General features: G+C 33.7%; 4 protein-coding genes across 5 annotated transcripts; 2 read left to right on the forward strand and 2 right to left on the reverse strand.

Annotated features, from left to right (window-relative positions):
* Positions 1–190: 190 nt before the first annotated feature.
* LOC105637967 (thiol protease aleurain) lies at positions 191–3,300 on the reverse strand. Its single transcript, XM_012221663.2, has 8 exons — positions 3,046–3,300; positions 2,849–2,970; positions 2,519–2,634; positions 2,103–2,176; positions 1,744–2,008; positions 1,163–1,294; positions 649–784; positions 191–441 (listed from the first exon to the last, which is right to left on the reverse strand). Exons 1-8 carry the CDS (start codon positions 3,237–3,239, stop codon positions 404–406), a joined length of 1,077 nt encoding a protein of 358 aa, XP_012077053.1. The 5' UTR covers positions 3,240–3,300; the 3' UTR covers positions 191–403.
* A 4,795-nt stretch (positions 3,301–8,095) lies between these two features.
* Positions 8,096–10,237, forward strand: RIPK (Protein kinase superfamily protein). The gene is made up of 5 exons (XM_012221664.4): positions 8,096–8,671; positions 8,764–8,899; positions 8,997–9,133; positions 9,211–9,334; positions 9,451–10,237. The coding sequence occupies exons 1-5, from the start codon at positions 8,288–8,290 to the stop codon at positions 10,083–10,085; spliced, it is 1,416 nt and encodes a 471-aa protein (XP_012077054.1). The 5' UTR covers positions 8,096–8,287; the 3' UTR covers positions 10,086–10,237.
* A 1,139-nt stretch (positions 10,238–11,376) lies between these two features.
* Positions 11,377–14,852, forward strand: LOC105637970 (uncharacterized). Of its 2 annotated transcripts, XM_020680710.3 has the most exons (3): positions 11,377–11,798; positions 11,901–11,946; positions 14,677–14,852. In XM_020680710.3, exons 1-2 carry the CDS (start codon positions 11,402–11,404, stop codon positions 11,903–11,905), a joined length of 402 nt encoding a protein of 133 aa, XP_020536369.1. In that variant the 5' UTR covers positions 11,377–11,401; the 3' UTR covers positions 11,906–11,946; positions 14,677–14,852. The 2 variants fall into 2 exon arrangements, with proteins under 2 accessions (XP_020536369.1, XP_012077056.1); XM_012221666.4 differs by lacking the exon at positions 14,677–14,852 and having other exon boundaries at positions 11,901–12,115.
* On the reverse strand, positions 12,121–13,844 carry LOC105637969 (trimethyltridecatetraene synthase). Its single transcript, XM_012221665.4, has 2 exons — positions 12,934–13,844; positions 12,121–12,846 (listed from the first exon to the last, which is right to left on the reverse strand). The coding sequence occupies exons 1-2, from the start codon at positions 13,831–13,833 to the stop codon at positions 12,214–12,216; spliced, it is 1,533 nt and encodes a 510-aa protein (XP_012077055.1). The 5' UTR covers positions 13,834–13,844; the 3' UTR covers positions 12,121–12,213.
* Positions 14,853–15,288: the final 436 nt, after the last annotated feature.

The raw sequence follows: 15,288 nt of genomic DNA on the forward strand, positions 1-15,288 counted from the left end.
ACCAATACAGATCCATATATGGTTATATAACATTAGTGGCTCTTTGGAAAGGAAGCAAGGCGATTAATTTTATATATTAGCAGAGTTGCACGTATATTTCATTGAGGCATTCCTAGATTTATGACCTTCATAATTGTGTGTGTGTGTGTGTGTGTGTGTGTGTGTGTGTGTACAGATATTGGGGCACTGGTTTCTTATTATGCTACTTAACATAAATCAAGTTATAATTTACACAATATCTTTCTTCTTGTATATGAGATAACAATCCCAGATTCTTATTTTATACATGAAATGAAACCAATATCATTACATCACAACCTTTCATCCTAACTTCATTTGTAACTGAAACTGGAATCTTGTACCACAAATTACTAATCAAAGGGCATTCGTCTTCGAAATTACATTAAGCTACAACGGGATATGATGCGCAAGTTGCAACACCTGAGTTAAAATTATCAAAATCAAGATAAGCAACTCAAATCCAAGGTAAGATAACCCTAAAATGCACGTGACAAAGTTCAGTGTAAATGTCATTGGATAACAGCTAAGAAAACAGCTGAAAATTTCCATGTCAAAATATCATTCATATTCTGTCCAAGTGGTGTGCAATGGTTTCACACAGTCTAATTAGATAGGTCAGGAACTTACCACACATGTTTTTGCCCAGCTCCATCTTAAAATAGCCATGATCACCCCAATTTTCCCCCCATGAGTTCTTGATCAGCCAATATGGGACACCATCTTCGACTCCATATCCCACTGCAAGAACAGCATGGTTCACATCCTGCCATAAAACCACAGAATGTTAAGGAAGCATTGATACATAAAAGAGAGGATCAATGTGTATTTTGCAACATTGAAACATCCAACATATCTTGGTTATTCTGCACACGTTAATGAACCTCAACATTATCTTGCCACAAAAAATATCTGAACTTTAGTGTCATATTAAAGGTGTGACTTTGATCAGTTTCAAATTGATATATGTAAGGTCTTGTGGATTCACTGCCTAAAACTTGAATAAAAACTAAATATTTCTTGAAAATTGATAAAATTTCTTTTTTTTCTTTTTTGAAATGTGTTCCATCTTATTCCCATAATATGAAAATAAAGGCCATCTCGAAATTTGAAAAAGACGAAGAAAATGAAGAGGAAAACTCACCATTGGAGTGCCGCCACAAACATCACTAGTGTAAACTCCACTCTTGTAAAAACGGAAACCACTTACTACTTGGAAAGCTACACTCACAGGACGAACCGTGGCAACTGCATGCTTTAATTCATCTTCAGCACCCTGCATGTCATTCAGCACAAAGGAACCTTAAAGGACATCTACAATGGATCTTAAAGTTTGACATTGTGGAAGAGTAGCAAATTAAACATGATCCAGTTGTGAGATCTATCAACTGAAATAAAGCGAAACGGCTGAATGCTACGGTGGAGAGGGCATAAATATTTAAGAACTAAGATAAAGGGCTTGAGGCAGGGTGGGACGTGGGAGTGGGGATGCTATTTAGAAAAAGAAAATTGTGTCGTATTAGATTAGGGATTAGCATTTGACTGCAAAGCCAAAATAAGCACATTTGCAACAGCTAAACCAAAGCAACTAGAAAGTTCAGCCGTATCTGACTCTTGAAATTTGCTTAGTCCAACCTCACCCAATTGACCGAGATTTTTTTACCTAGATCAAGCACAACAATAAACACAGAAGTTTTTTTCCGAGAATTAGGAGATGCAACTTACAAGGGTAATGTTAACAGAATCGAGCACTTGGATGGCAACATTTTCAGATGAGAATTTGCAGGTATCATCTTCTCCAGTGTAGGGATATGATTCCTCAGTTTCAAGACCACCATTATATTTGATATACTCAAAGGCTTGTGATGGCAATCCACCATGGCAGCCGAAGTTATTAAAAGCTCCGGCACAATCCACAAGCTGTTGCTCAGACAGAGAGATTCCTTTTCCAAAAGCCTGATGATAGGCTGCTTCAAGAGCTCCAGTGGTACTGCAATTACAAATAACAAAAATTAGAAACACAGTAAAATAGTTAAACACCATTTCTACGCAAGTTGAATGCTTATTCTTAGACTTGAACCAACCTGAAAGTCCAGCAAGAACCACAGTGGCCCTGATTTTTAACCGGGCTGACTATGCCTATTTCCCTCCAGTCTTTCTGTAATCACAGCATTGGAACACAAATATCAGGCTAGCGTTTTACAAGATGTAAGACTGATTCTTACCCAGTATATATTAAAGAAGCGATTTTTCTATGCATGAGTAGGGCATTTGACCACTATAGTATTTAGGTAATAATTGATCTACAATTGATCTCTTTTAAGTTCAGTTCATTGCTGATTATCAATGACAGCGAATATACGATTGATAGCTTATTAGACATAACTGCAGTTTTATTCCCTAGGTACATATTAACACAATGGTATTCAAAAACTGAAACTTCTAAAAGTAATGAAAATTATCAGTTAATTAATTTGAAGAATTTAAACAGAAAACGTACTGTTTCAGGAAGAACAACGTCAGTAAGCTTGTGACTGCCTTTTGTGGTGGCAGAGCAATTCTGAGCAGCTCCCAATCTGTGCTTTTGGAATTCTTCCCAGGTCCAATCAGCAAAATCTATGACATCAACAAATCAAAATTGACAATTAATAGCAGAAAAGCATATTTCTATTAAGACATGAAGTGGTGAAATAGTCAATACGGAGAGTAATGGCAAAAATTCCGTACTACCGAAGGGTCAAAGTGTTAAAAGACCGTTAGTTAGCTGCAAGAATTTTGCAAATATGCTCTCAGATCAAATTAAATGAAGCAGTTAATAAGTTTATCTCACCATTAACAGCAAGAGTATATGGCAAACCCTTTTTGTTCGTGGATCTGATCAAATCCAAATTTTCCGAGAAAATCGCGAACCTCAGCTTCATTTCCTCCTCGGTCTTGTACCTCTTCCCGTACCTAAAAATTACAAGAACAAAAAATTAGAAAGCTCACTTCCACTATCAAAATCGATAATCACCATCGATCGGAAACCTGTAAGCAAAACGGGCGAAGCGAAGAGCATGGCGAGTTTCGCCGACGACTTTAACGACAGAGGCTTCGAAGTCACGAAGACGGTCGGAGACAAGTCTGATTGGGTTAGAATCGCTGAAGCTTGATCCAGCGACAGCGGCGGAGAAGAGGAATAGCAGGATGGAAGAGACCAAGGTAATAGTAAGGCGAGCCATATCTCTTCCCCTAGCTTTGTGGAGTGCGGGTTATGAGAGAGAGAAGAGGATGATTAATATAGCGAAAATGATTCTGGAGGAGAATCTGTGAGGTGTGGGCCTTCAATTGGTCAGTGTAGCTGAAGATACCAAAGTAACATTTGTTTGGTAATAGGTTGAATCGTAATCACCAATTAGCATATAGTAAATGTAAATTAGTAAACTAGTAAAAGGAAAAGGACAAGTAGTTTTAGATATGTATTATTATACTTCCACTATTATTAGTGACCTATGCAGTGACGTGGACTTCCCGCTTGTTTTGTAAGTTGTAACAGATTTAACTGTTTTTCCTGCCCATCCAAATTTCGTCCAACTCCTGTGGCATTTTCCTTCGGTGTTTTAAAGGTAGAAAAACACCTTTCTGCGTATGGACTTATCTACACAATAAACTTATTTTAAATAGTGTTTTTTTTTTTTTTTAAATGAAATTATTATCATATCTCTATTACCGAGCAAAATTATTGATTCATTACTATTTAATCTTTTATATTTAATAAAATGTTTCTATTTAGTCCTTCTATTAAATTATTATTAATTTCTTCTCTTCGTATTGAAAAATTTATACTTTTTGTACAAAGAGAGTAAATAATATGACAAAATTAAATTTTATAATTTTGTTAAAAAATTAGGAATTAAATATTTAATTATCTAAACATTATATATATAATTGTATTCCCTTAATGGATCCAGCTAGATTTTTTTAATCGATTGACGTGACTAAAAAAATCTTTCAGTTTGCACGATGCCATAAATATGGAAATCAATATGAATTCTGAGTAATTTTTTTTAACCTATTTATTTCCATAGCTCCCTGTATCTGTCTTGTATGCTTTTTTTTTTTTTTTTTTTTTTCCAATTTTTTGTCATATGCGTTGATCAGTATCTAACATGATTATTGGCTCAACTTGCAATTTTTTATGACTAAAACGACAAAGAGAGGACAAAAATATACCATATCACTGCTAAAGATATTTGCAAAAAATGTTTGAATATTCAATTAAAATCAACAAATTATGGCGTGGAGATTTCTTGTTCATTCAAGAAAGAGATATGATGATGTGAGCCTAACTAGAAATAGGAAAGTTTAAATAATTTAAATATTTTGGTAATTAAATGACCTTGTCATATTTGGATGAGTTATAGAATTACAAGTCATCAATCAAAATCAAAAATGGATTTATCGGACTGTCTCTACGCAGTAGCAGTCTTTTGCAATGAAAATCACTCCCTAATTAGGCTACTTAGGTTCACACATTCCTTTTGTGTTCATAAATATTTATGGACAATGGTGAAAATGTTGGCTTCAAAATAGTCTTCCTCTTGTTGAAGCTAGCAAGTACAACAAAAGCCACCGCTTTTGTCATATTATAGGAAAGATTTATTTCAAATTTCGGATTCGATCAATTACAAATAATATTTTAATTCAAATCAAAGTATATTTGACCATCCACTAAAAATATAAAATATAGAAATAACATGTTCTTGATTGGCTTAGTAGATGGTAATACCTATACATTTGTGATTGATTTGGTGTATAAACTGACTCATATATAAAGTGTAGGTAAGTCTTTCTCGCTTCGTAGACAACACATTACATGTTACAATAGAGTTGATGGTCAAGGACTTGTTAGGCCCATATTAATTTTGTGTCAATGAAAGCCCAATTTATCCGTACAATTCATATTGGGCCTTACAGTTTGCTTCAAAGTTTTTAAAGTGGTTGAGTAGGGAAGGCCATGGCCAGCCTCGGCAAGTAAATGCTATTCGGGTTTGGAGCGAGCCCAAGTAGGCCTCAAACTTACCTTTTGAAATATAAGTATTTAATACTTATTATTTTATGATATAAAGTCAAAAGCCGTTTTTCTTTCCTTTAAATTTATGGAACTAGGGGAGCCAGTGGAGTATGATAAGAAGCTACCCTTTCAATTTTCTGATCTAATCCTACAACTTATTAGATAGAAATGCCATAATTTTTTAAATCAATTACAATTAAATACTTAAAAAACACTTTATTAAAAAATTATAAAAGATGAAACTCTTTTAATAAAATAATATTTAGAATATATAAATCCAAGTCATTACTTCCAGAACACTTGATCTTGCTGTGGGGTAACGATTTGAATTTTTCTTTTTTTTTTTTTTTTTTTTTGAAAAGAAAGAAAAAGTTAGATCTAAAATCAAGTTGATTGTTATTATATTTTGCAATACGAATATGACGATGAAGGGAAGGGCGTGGGGCTGACATGAGGCTGACACTCTCAAGACTTAAAGGGGATCATACGGTTTAAAGGACAGAATCAAAAGGCCAAATTTTCAGCGATGGAAGCTACTAGCTAAACATTTGACCCATAAAAGTCTGTGTATTTCTTGTTTTGCATAACACGCTTTATAGAATGTTCCGTATGTACACACCAGATTTTGCTTTACCAAAATTTCACACGTAACGAATACGAGTGTTGTGTGAAATACTTGAACAACAAGAATTATACAGAGAGAGATTCAAAGGTAGAGGGAATTTTAAAGAAAAAAAAAATTTCTTTTTTATTTTCTTTCAATATTTCTTGCCTACCTAAATTGCTAAAGAAAAAAAAATTACAACATGCACACTTGTCTATATAAACATGCAAACTTGCCTTATTTTAACCTGGCTATAAGCCTGCAAATGCATTACTATATGTAAGCTCGAGTTAGGCTTTATTGATGATGCTATAGTCGTTGGTAGTTGAACTTCAAAAAAAAAAAAAAAATAAATAAATATCACGTGTAAAATATTTAATTGTACATTCTTTAATTATAATGTTGAAAGTGGGTTTATTATATTAGATCTTGGATTACAAGTAACTGTTTGACAGAAAAATGCAAATCAAATAGATAAAAATGTCAAACATTTCCGAGTCAGGATTGGTTTGTACTAGCTTTGACTTTTCTACTTCAATACCTAAATAAGTCCTACTGCTAGCTTCTCAATTTCTTTAATTTTGAAAATCATAAAAGGACAGTGGACAGCTTTGCTTGCAGATTGAATTTCACAACTAGCATTCAAAATAATATTTGAATGAATAAATTAAATTTTATATTTTTTTAAAGGAGAAATTCATTGTTATATAAAATCTTCAAACAATAGTAATGATGGGCACTATACGATATTTAAAAAAAAAAAAAAAAAAAACAAATTTCAAAAGGTTGTTTGGTGAAACTCCACGCACCATGGAGAAGGTAAGGTGGTTGTAGTTTGATTGAACTGCCCATCCACGCTAATTTATATTGACCATTACAAATAAACCAATAATAACTAATAATAATTAACTATAATGATTTTGTCTAATTCGATTGGTTGCATCAAGCTGAAATAGAATTGGTTCATTTCTAAATTCTATCAATCATGTAAACTGCAAATTATGTAAAATCCAATTTTTTTTAATGTATACTTCAGTAAACATATAACAATTTCAATTTCGATTTTAATTTTAATATGAGAAAAACAAATCACTTTTAATTAACTCGTGTCCAAAGGGAGAAAAAAAAAAAAGAAGATCCAGCCCAAAAGACTTTTGTATTGACCGCCGCAGTTACTATTTGCCTAGAAAATGACTATAACGCCCCTTGACTTTCTTTGGACAAAAGTAGACAATGACAAATGGGACCCATTTACCTACTCCCTCATTGACAAAACTACCCCTCTGGAACAATTATCTGCGTACGCGACTCAAGTTTCTCAACGCAATATTTTGATTATCAGGACGGTCCAAATTAATTATTCTCCTAGAAATATTTAATTTTTGATGTTTATGTAATTTTTAATGGCAGGACTCAACAGGATGTTTAGATGACCCCTCAACCGCCAATCTTATGACCACACTATAAGGTCAACTGCATGGGAGATTCCTGACCATCTGATCCAAAAGAGTAGAAGAAATCCACAGACCGTGCGGTCGTGATCAGATTCAGATAATTAGCTCATGTGCATGTATATGGAGGGTAGCTTTGTCGTTTGGTGAATATACATGTTTAGCTTCTAGGACATAGTCTCTAGAAGCTTATATATTGCAAATCAACCTACTCTCTTTGCCCTTTGGAAGGTCCGGCGACTGGTATTCGTAATCTATTTGACGAAACTACCCTCCTTGACTGTATTAATTAGGACAAAAACATAATAATAAGATTCCTTTGTCCCTTACTAAGGGTGTAATTATAGGTTCTAATTGATTGACATTTAGCCAAAAGTGCCTTCATTTAGAAGCCTTGATGTTGATGTCCTAATATATTTTGCTTTCATATGGAAAGTTCACAAGATGGAAAAAGAAAAAAGAAAATTAATTGTTGACTTTTTTTTTTCATTTTTCTTTAGAAAATAAAATTATTAGAATATTTTTGGTTAATTTATGCATTTTACAGTTTCTATTAGTAAAAAAAAAAAAAAAGTAAATCTATTTATCCACTTAGTTAATGTTAGAAAAATATTGTTGATGATATATAGCAAAAGTCAAGAAGGGATAGCCATGTCATTTTCTTAAAACTAACTATTTAGACTTATGACTCATAACCCATTAATCAAATATTTTAAAGGATACTTAAAGATAATTAATACATATCCACGTACTAATTATTATAAAATTAAAAAACAAAAGTTGGAATAGTTCCATAATGCACCACATAAAATTATACATAGAATAGAAAAAATCAAAGGTGTATGGTAGAAAGGAGTTGGAAACCTCTTTCTCCAAGTACGCGTTTGGAGAGCTGCTGTGGATTTGAATTTTTTTTTTTTAATATTATTAATCCTTTGTCTGTCCTCTCCTTTTTAAACCCCTTCCACTCCATTTGCAACCAAACCTTCTCTTCTTCTAAACCTAACACGAGAACATACTCTCTCTCTCTCTCTCTCTCTTTCTTTCTCAGAAGTTGGCAAATCAAATGAGTTTGTAGTTTCCGGTTCAAGAAGCCGAATTGATATACATACAACAATCAATTTCAAGAATCATTAATTATTTCATCATCTTATCAAGAAAATGACTGTGGAAAAGTTTACATGGACATCCATGTTTGCGAGTTGTTTCAAGTTAGATGCAGAGAAACCATCGTCTAAACCAAAGAAAGAGGTTACTAAACAAACTTCGTTTCACAGAGTTTCAGTGTCTGATTTGAGCAATCCTAGTTTACTATCAGAAGATCTTTCCGTTTCTCTTGCTGGCTCAAACCTTCATGTCTTTACGCTGGCTGAGTTGAAGGTTATAACTCAGAATTTTTCGTCAAGCAACTTTATTGGCGAAGGAGGGTTCGGTCCTGTGCATAAAGGGTTCATTGATGATAAGCTTAGACCTGGCTTGAAGGCTCAACCTGTAGCAGTTAAGCTTTTGGATTTGGATGGCTTACAGGGTCATAGGGAGTGGCTGGTGAGTTCCTAATTGTAAATCTAAATATAATTAATTATCTTGTTAAGTTTATCTTTTAATATTTTAATTAATAAATGTTTCTTTTTGGGCAGACGGAAGTGATCTTCCTAGGGCAATTGAGACATCCACATCTGGTGAAGCTGATCGGGTATTGTTGTGAAGAGGAACATAGGCTTCTTGTTTATGAATATATGCCACGTGGCAGTTTAGAGAACCAGTTATTTAGAAGTATGTTCTGTTTTCTTGAATTTTTCAGTAACAATTAAATTATAATTAAGTTTCGTATTAAGACAAGTAATTAACACAGCGTTTTGTTTATTTTCAGGATACTCTGTATCCCTACCATGGTCAACAAGAATAAAAATTGCTCTCGGAGCTGCAAAAGGACTTGCTTTCCTTCATGAATCAGAAAAGCCTGTTATATACAGAGACTTCAAAGCCTCAAACATCTTGTTAGACTCGGTAAGCTATAGCAATTTGCATCATTATCTCTTAATAACATAATTAATAGTTTGACTAATCAAATGCTAAAACTACAGGACTATACACCTAAACTTTCCGATTTTGGACTAGCAAAGGATGGTCCTGAAGGATCTGACACGCATGTTTCCACTAGAGTTATGGGAACTCAAGGCTATGCTGCTCCTGAATATATCATGACAGGTAATTAACGTTGTACATTTACTAACATCATTTTAGATATCTTTGAAAAAACCCGGAATTCATATTTATAATATAGGGTGGTTTTTTGGAATTAACTTGAGTTTGATTATTTTCAGGTCACTTGACATCAATGAGCGATGTGTATAGTTTCGGAGTAGTACTTGTGGAGCTTCTTACAGGAAGAAGGTCAGTGGACAAGTCCCGTCCACAAAGAGAACAAAAGCTAATAGAATGGGCAAGACCTATGTTAAATGATTCACGGAAACTTGGCCGGATTATGGACCCGAGACTCGAAGGGATGTATTCGGAAGCTGGGGCTCAGCAAGCAGCTGCATTGGCTTATCAATGCCTGAGTCACAGGCCAAAGCACAGACCAACTATGAGTACTGTTATCAAAATTCTAGAGCCTCTTATGGAATCGAAGGATATTCCTGTTGGAACTTTTGTATACACAGTTCCAACAGAAAGTGATAATAGTACTAAAGAAGATGTTAAAGAATCATGTGACGAGCCTAAAAAAGATTTGAAGAAAGAAAATGGTCAGCATCACCAAAAACATCCACTCCACCATGGCCACAGACATCATCGCCACCATCACCACGACCATAAATCAGGAGCAAGATCCCCAACTGTTCACTCGGAAACCGTTCTACGTCACAATCAAAGAAATGGGATGCAATCACCATTGCGCCCAAGTGCTAAGGGCAGTATAGATAATTTCATTAGCCAAAATGTAATTAAAGTTAATTAATTAATTAAGTTATAATGTAAATACAATTTGAACAATTGCACACTGTAACAATATTAGTTAGGCATAAGTGTAAGAATTAGTATGAGAGAGGTCTTGTTTTACTTGAATTGATTTTTTCTTTTTTCTGCTTTTAATATACTTCTGCTTCTCAACTTGGTCATATATGGAATGGAAGAGTTCAAATTCTCTTTTGCGAAGCAAAATGAACTGTTCAAAAATTTGTCACCAACCTCATATTAGATACATAAAATATTTGATGAAAGAGCAGATTCAAAGTTGTATCAAATATACAGCTAATCGGTTTGAAATGTACAACGCGGAAATTTTAGTTTTCTTAGTATAATGTTAGAAATATCCGACAATATTTGTGATTGGTTTTAAATATTAGCATGTTCACATACCCGTTGTAGATAAGTTTTTTTTTTTTTTTTTTTTGTTGGTAACTCTAGGAAAATTTTTGTTTGCTCTCTGTAGGTGGTTCCATCTTCATATACTAAGCAAATGAAATTTTTTTTTAAATAATATAATTATTTTGTTTTTTGTTTCTCAGCGCACAGTTAGAAAGATTTTCATTTGAACTAAAATATTATATATAATAGCAAATTACTATTAGCAATAACATAATTGTGAACAAAATGATTAACGATTTCCACATCTGCCACCAAATCTGGTTTGAATCGCTTTCTCCTTTTTATATATTAATGCTAAGGAATATTAAATATTAACTAAACGAGTATTAACAGGGACAGTTGGTGAGCTGTAACCCTGACATGTCTATTCCTAGTCGCAGGTTTGTTACATAAACTCTTGTTTGTTGCATTATTTTCCTTCACGTGAAAAGAGGTAAAGTATATATTGTCTTGTCTCCTCCTTCAAGCTATATGATTAGTACACCTGGTTAATGATTAAGGTGTTAGATTGCCTTTTGATTCCCTATCCTTCACTTATTTGTTTTTTGGACAAATAAAAAAAAAAAAAAATTCACAACTCAATGTAAATCCACAAAAGCATATCTTTTCCTAATCAAAAAAAAAATATTCAAGAGATTGCAGTTGATCTATTATATTAATTCAATTAATAGATGTAATTAATTGATAATTAATTGAAGATCTATATATTAATATTGAAGTTAAGCTCATAAATCAATTAATAAAAAGGAATTAGTAATTAATAGACTAATAAAATATATGATTTGATTTAGAACAACATACTCTGGGCCTTCTTTTATGGGCCATGACTACATCTTATGGGCCACAAATCAAATCTTTCATTAATCCATATAGAAGTCCCATTTCCGTTATTGCCAAATTAACGCTATGGCTTCAAATAATTCACACCCGAACTCCTCTCCTTCACCGCCGGCGGCTAAAGAATCCGAGTTAGATTCCGCCACTAAGGCAGCGTGCGAGGAAGCACTTGCTATGTCTCTAGAAGCAAATAAATCGGAGGAAGCAGAGAAGCTGATTAAGGAAATTGTATCCCGCTATAAAAATATGGCTTATGTCCATGATTTAGAAAGCCAAATCCATTTGAATATTGCTCTGCCTCTAGGCATCGGCGATTTGGATATGAGAAAGAAGTATCTTTCTGATGCTGTTGCGTCAGCTGCACAAGCCGTTGATCTTGCTCCAGCCTCGGTTGAATATGTCATATCTCTGGCCAAAGCGCAGTTTAATTTAGAACTCACCGAAAAGGCCATTGCTCAAAGCAAAGGTTTCCTTTTCCCTTTCTCTCGATTTACTTAAATAATATGATTGTTTTTCCTCTTCTTCTTCTTCTTCTTTCTACTTGACAATTTAAATTTTACATTTTCAGAATGACAAGGTGTGCGCAGCGCAGAGAATTGTATATCTCAAGCAAGGTTAGATCATATGGAAGTTACCACAGATGTTGCCTTTAGATTCATGATTTCAAATGTGTTTATTTTCTCTTTGCTTTTCTTCATTTTGTATCATAATACAAATATTAGACATTGAATTATTAGCAGGTAACAGCCTTACAATCGCAAAATATTGTCATTTTTCAGTGAATTGGGCGATTATTTAAAATCATTCAACCACAATGGTTGAACTCAATAGTCTGTTAAGCAGTGTTATTGAAAGAAATACTAACAGCAGAAAATTAGTGATCAATAGAGATGAATTTGAAGCCTAGGCTTTGGGATTGCAACAAGAGGGAATTTTCTAGGAGTAGCCAGTCCATAAACTTCATCCATGCTTAAATCTTCTGGTTTCATGTTGTCAGGCAATTCCCAGTTGAATCCATGCAACAAATTAGCCAAGCTTGATCCTATCATTTTAAGGCCAAGGCTATAACCAGGACACATTCTTCTTCCAGAACCAAATGGCAATAACTCTAAACTCTGTCCTTTCACATCAATATTACTACCCTTGTCACTCAAAAATCTTTCTGGTCTAAACTCTTCTGGTTCATCCCACATTGAAGAGTCTCTTCCCATACTCCATGTGTTAATGAACACTCTTGTTCCTTTAGCAATGTCATAGCCAGCTAGTTTAGTATCTTCAAGGGCTAAATGGGGTGCAAGCATTACAGCAACTGGATGTTTTCTCATTGTTTCTTTCATTATTGCATCTATGTATGGAAGCTGTGGGATGTCTTTCTCTTCCACCCATCTATCTTTTCCAATTACTCTATCAAGTTCTTCTGTAGCTTTTTTAATTAAATGGGGTTGTTTCATGAGTTCTGACATTGCCCATTCCACTGTCGTTGCTGATGTATCTGTTCCTCCAGCAATAAGATCCTGGTTGCGGTGAAAATTCACATCAATGTTTAACAATGTATAATTCATTTGTTTTTTCTTGACTCGAATAAATAAAAAAAAAATTACCTGAGTAAATCCCTTGACACTATCAGAATTAAGCTTAACATCAAGATCAGGATTATTAGAAAGCTTCAATAGTAAATCCACCATATCTTCTTCTCCTGCTTTCTTCTCTTTATGTTCACCAAGCACATGATCATGAAATCTATCGAACTTAATCTTTAAAGCCTTCATTCGCTTAACATAACCCTGCAAGTCCAAGAAATTTAACCATGGTATCCAATCCCCAATATTCAAAACCCCATTAAGCCAAAATAACTCATCTAACATTTCTTGAAATTCTTCAAGCGTCACTATCTCCTCATTCTCAGACTCATTAGTACTAAAATATTTCTTGCCTAGTACTATTCTACTAATAATACTAAGCGTAACGCGAGAGAGATGATCTTTGAGAATGATAGGTTTACTAGATAAGGAATTAATACGAGCAAGAAAAGCTCTTATTTCCTCTACACGAATATACTCATAAGACTGCAGTCTTTTAGAGCTGAATAACTCAGTAAGGTATATTTTACGACCTTGGCGCCAGTACGGTCCGTAAGGCGCCCATGTAATGTTAGAGTAGTTATATGTAGTGTATTTTCCTGCGGCAGTTTGAGGTCTGGAGGCAAAGATTTGATCGTTTGATTTTAAGATTTGCTTTGCTATTTCTGATGATGAGGCTACTATGACTGGGAAGGAGCCGAACTTGAGTTGCATCACGGGTCCGTATTTGTTTGACAATCTGTGTAGAGATTGATGCGGGAGAGGGCCAATTAGGTTGAGATTGCCAATTATTGGCCATGGTTTTGGGCCTGGTGGAAGTTTTAGCGAGTATTTAGAGTTCTTGAAATATTTTTGGAGGAAAATGAGAGTTGTTAAGCATGTTAGAGCCAAAACTAACCATGAAATGTTAAGAGAATCCATTGGAGTATGAAAAGGTAGTGGTGGCGGTGGAGTCTGGAGCTGTTCTTTGTTCTATTTATAGTTGATTTTACGTACGAACTACTATCCTAAAAAAAAAAAAAAAAATCCAAAAATCTTATGGAGAGATTATTTGTTTACCCAAAAAAGAGACAGAAAATAATAGCAAGAAATCAAAAAAAAAAAAAAAAAAAAAGTGTGCAAGTGTCCTTGCTTTTTAAGCAAGAAATTATATGGATTGGAATTTTTAAATCCCAGTGGACATCATAAATTTGAATCTTTTTTTTTTTTTTTCGTGATTGAACAATAATGCAAGTAATGTTCATGAATTCCAATTAGCGGTCAAAGTAAAACCTAGAAATGAGTGAAATATATATATATATATATATATATATATATATATATATATATATATATATAGATTATTAAGACAAGTTTTAATGCCTTGGAAAACAAAATTAAATATATAAATAAAGCTTTTGATTATGATTTATGATGAAGAGTAAGTTTTACTTAGCTATTAATTTCAGAAAATTAAACCAACTAGCTGAGAAGGATCCTCATAGTCAATCATACATTTTTCTATTTTTTTTCGGTCAAATTATACTTTGTGCTTGGGCCTACATGAGATTTAATTTGCAAAATAAATCCATATCTACCAACAACAAGTTTCGTTTTATTGGATTCCTTGGCCCATTTCAACAAAGAGATAAAATTTTACGTATATATACCGTCTCTTTGGGCCTCTTGTTATTATGATTTCATTGGGCCTTTTTGTTCTTGTAGTTGTTGGTTACCGTTGAAGAAATGTTCAATTCAATTATTTATTAATTTTATTCAATGCAGCCTAACGACCGGACTAAAACAACCGTCGTCACCGACAAAACGACAGGTGTTTCAATAACGGCAGCATGTTTCTTTTATCACAGTTTCAGAAATGTTGAACTGTTTTATTTCTTGAAACTCTAATTGAGTACATTAGATATTATCAATGGCATCCATCCCAATTCTTTCTTTTCTCATATTTGATGCTTCTTACTGTGTGCGTAATGGAATTTTAAGGGACTGATCTTTATATGTCTGTTCATTGGCTATATCAAAGTATGACATTCATTAGGGTTCACAAATCATTTGTTTGCTCTTTGTACATGAATAAAAATATAATTTTTTACAGGTTAATAGGGTTTTGTGCTTGTCCTGATTGGGAATGGTAATACTACCATGTAATTTCTGGGTAATCTGATTCAGTTTACATATAATTGCCAAGCAAAGTGCTTGTAATAAAAAAAAAGGAAAAAGAAAAAGTACCTTAAAAGGCTACCCGTCTCTGTGCTGCTGACTTAATTAATACTTTAGAGTCTTTAGACTATTTCAACAAGATGGAATTGAATTCAACCAACTGTCTATATGCTATTCTTGAATTGAAGTCTTCCATGCATGAAGATCCCAATCATTACT

This window comes from Jatropha curcas, chromosome 8 (genome assembly GCF_041381405.1).
Source record: "Jatropha curcas cultivar XTBG-Jc1 chromosome 8, XTBG_Jcur_1.0, whole genome shotgun sequence".
NCBI lineage: Eukaryota > Viridiplantae > Streptophyta > Magnoliopsida > Malpighiales > Euphorbiaceae > Jatropha > Jatropha curcas.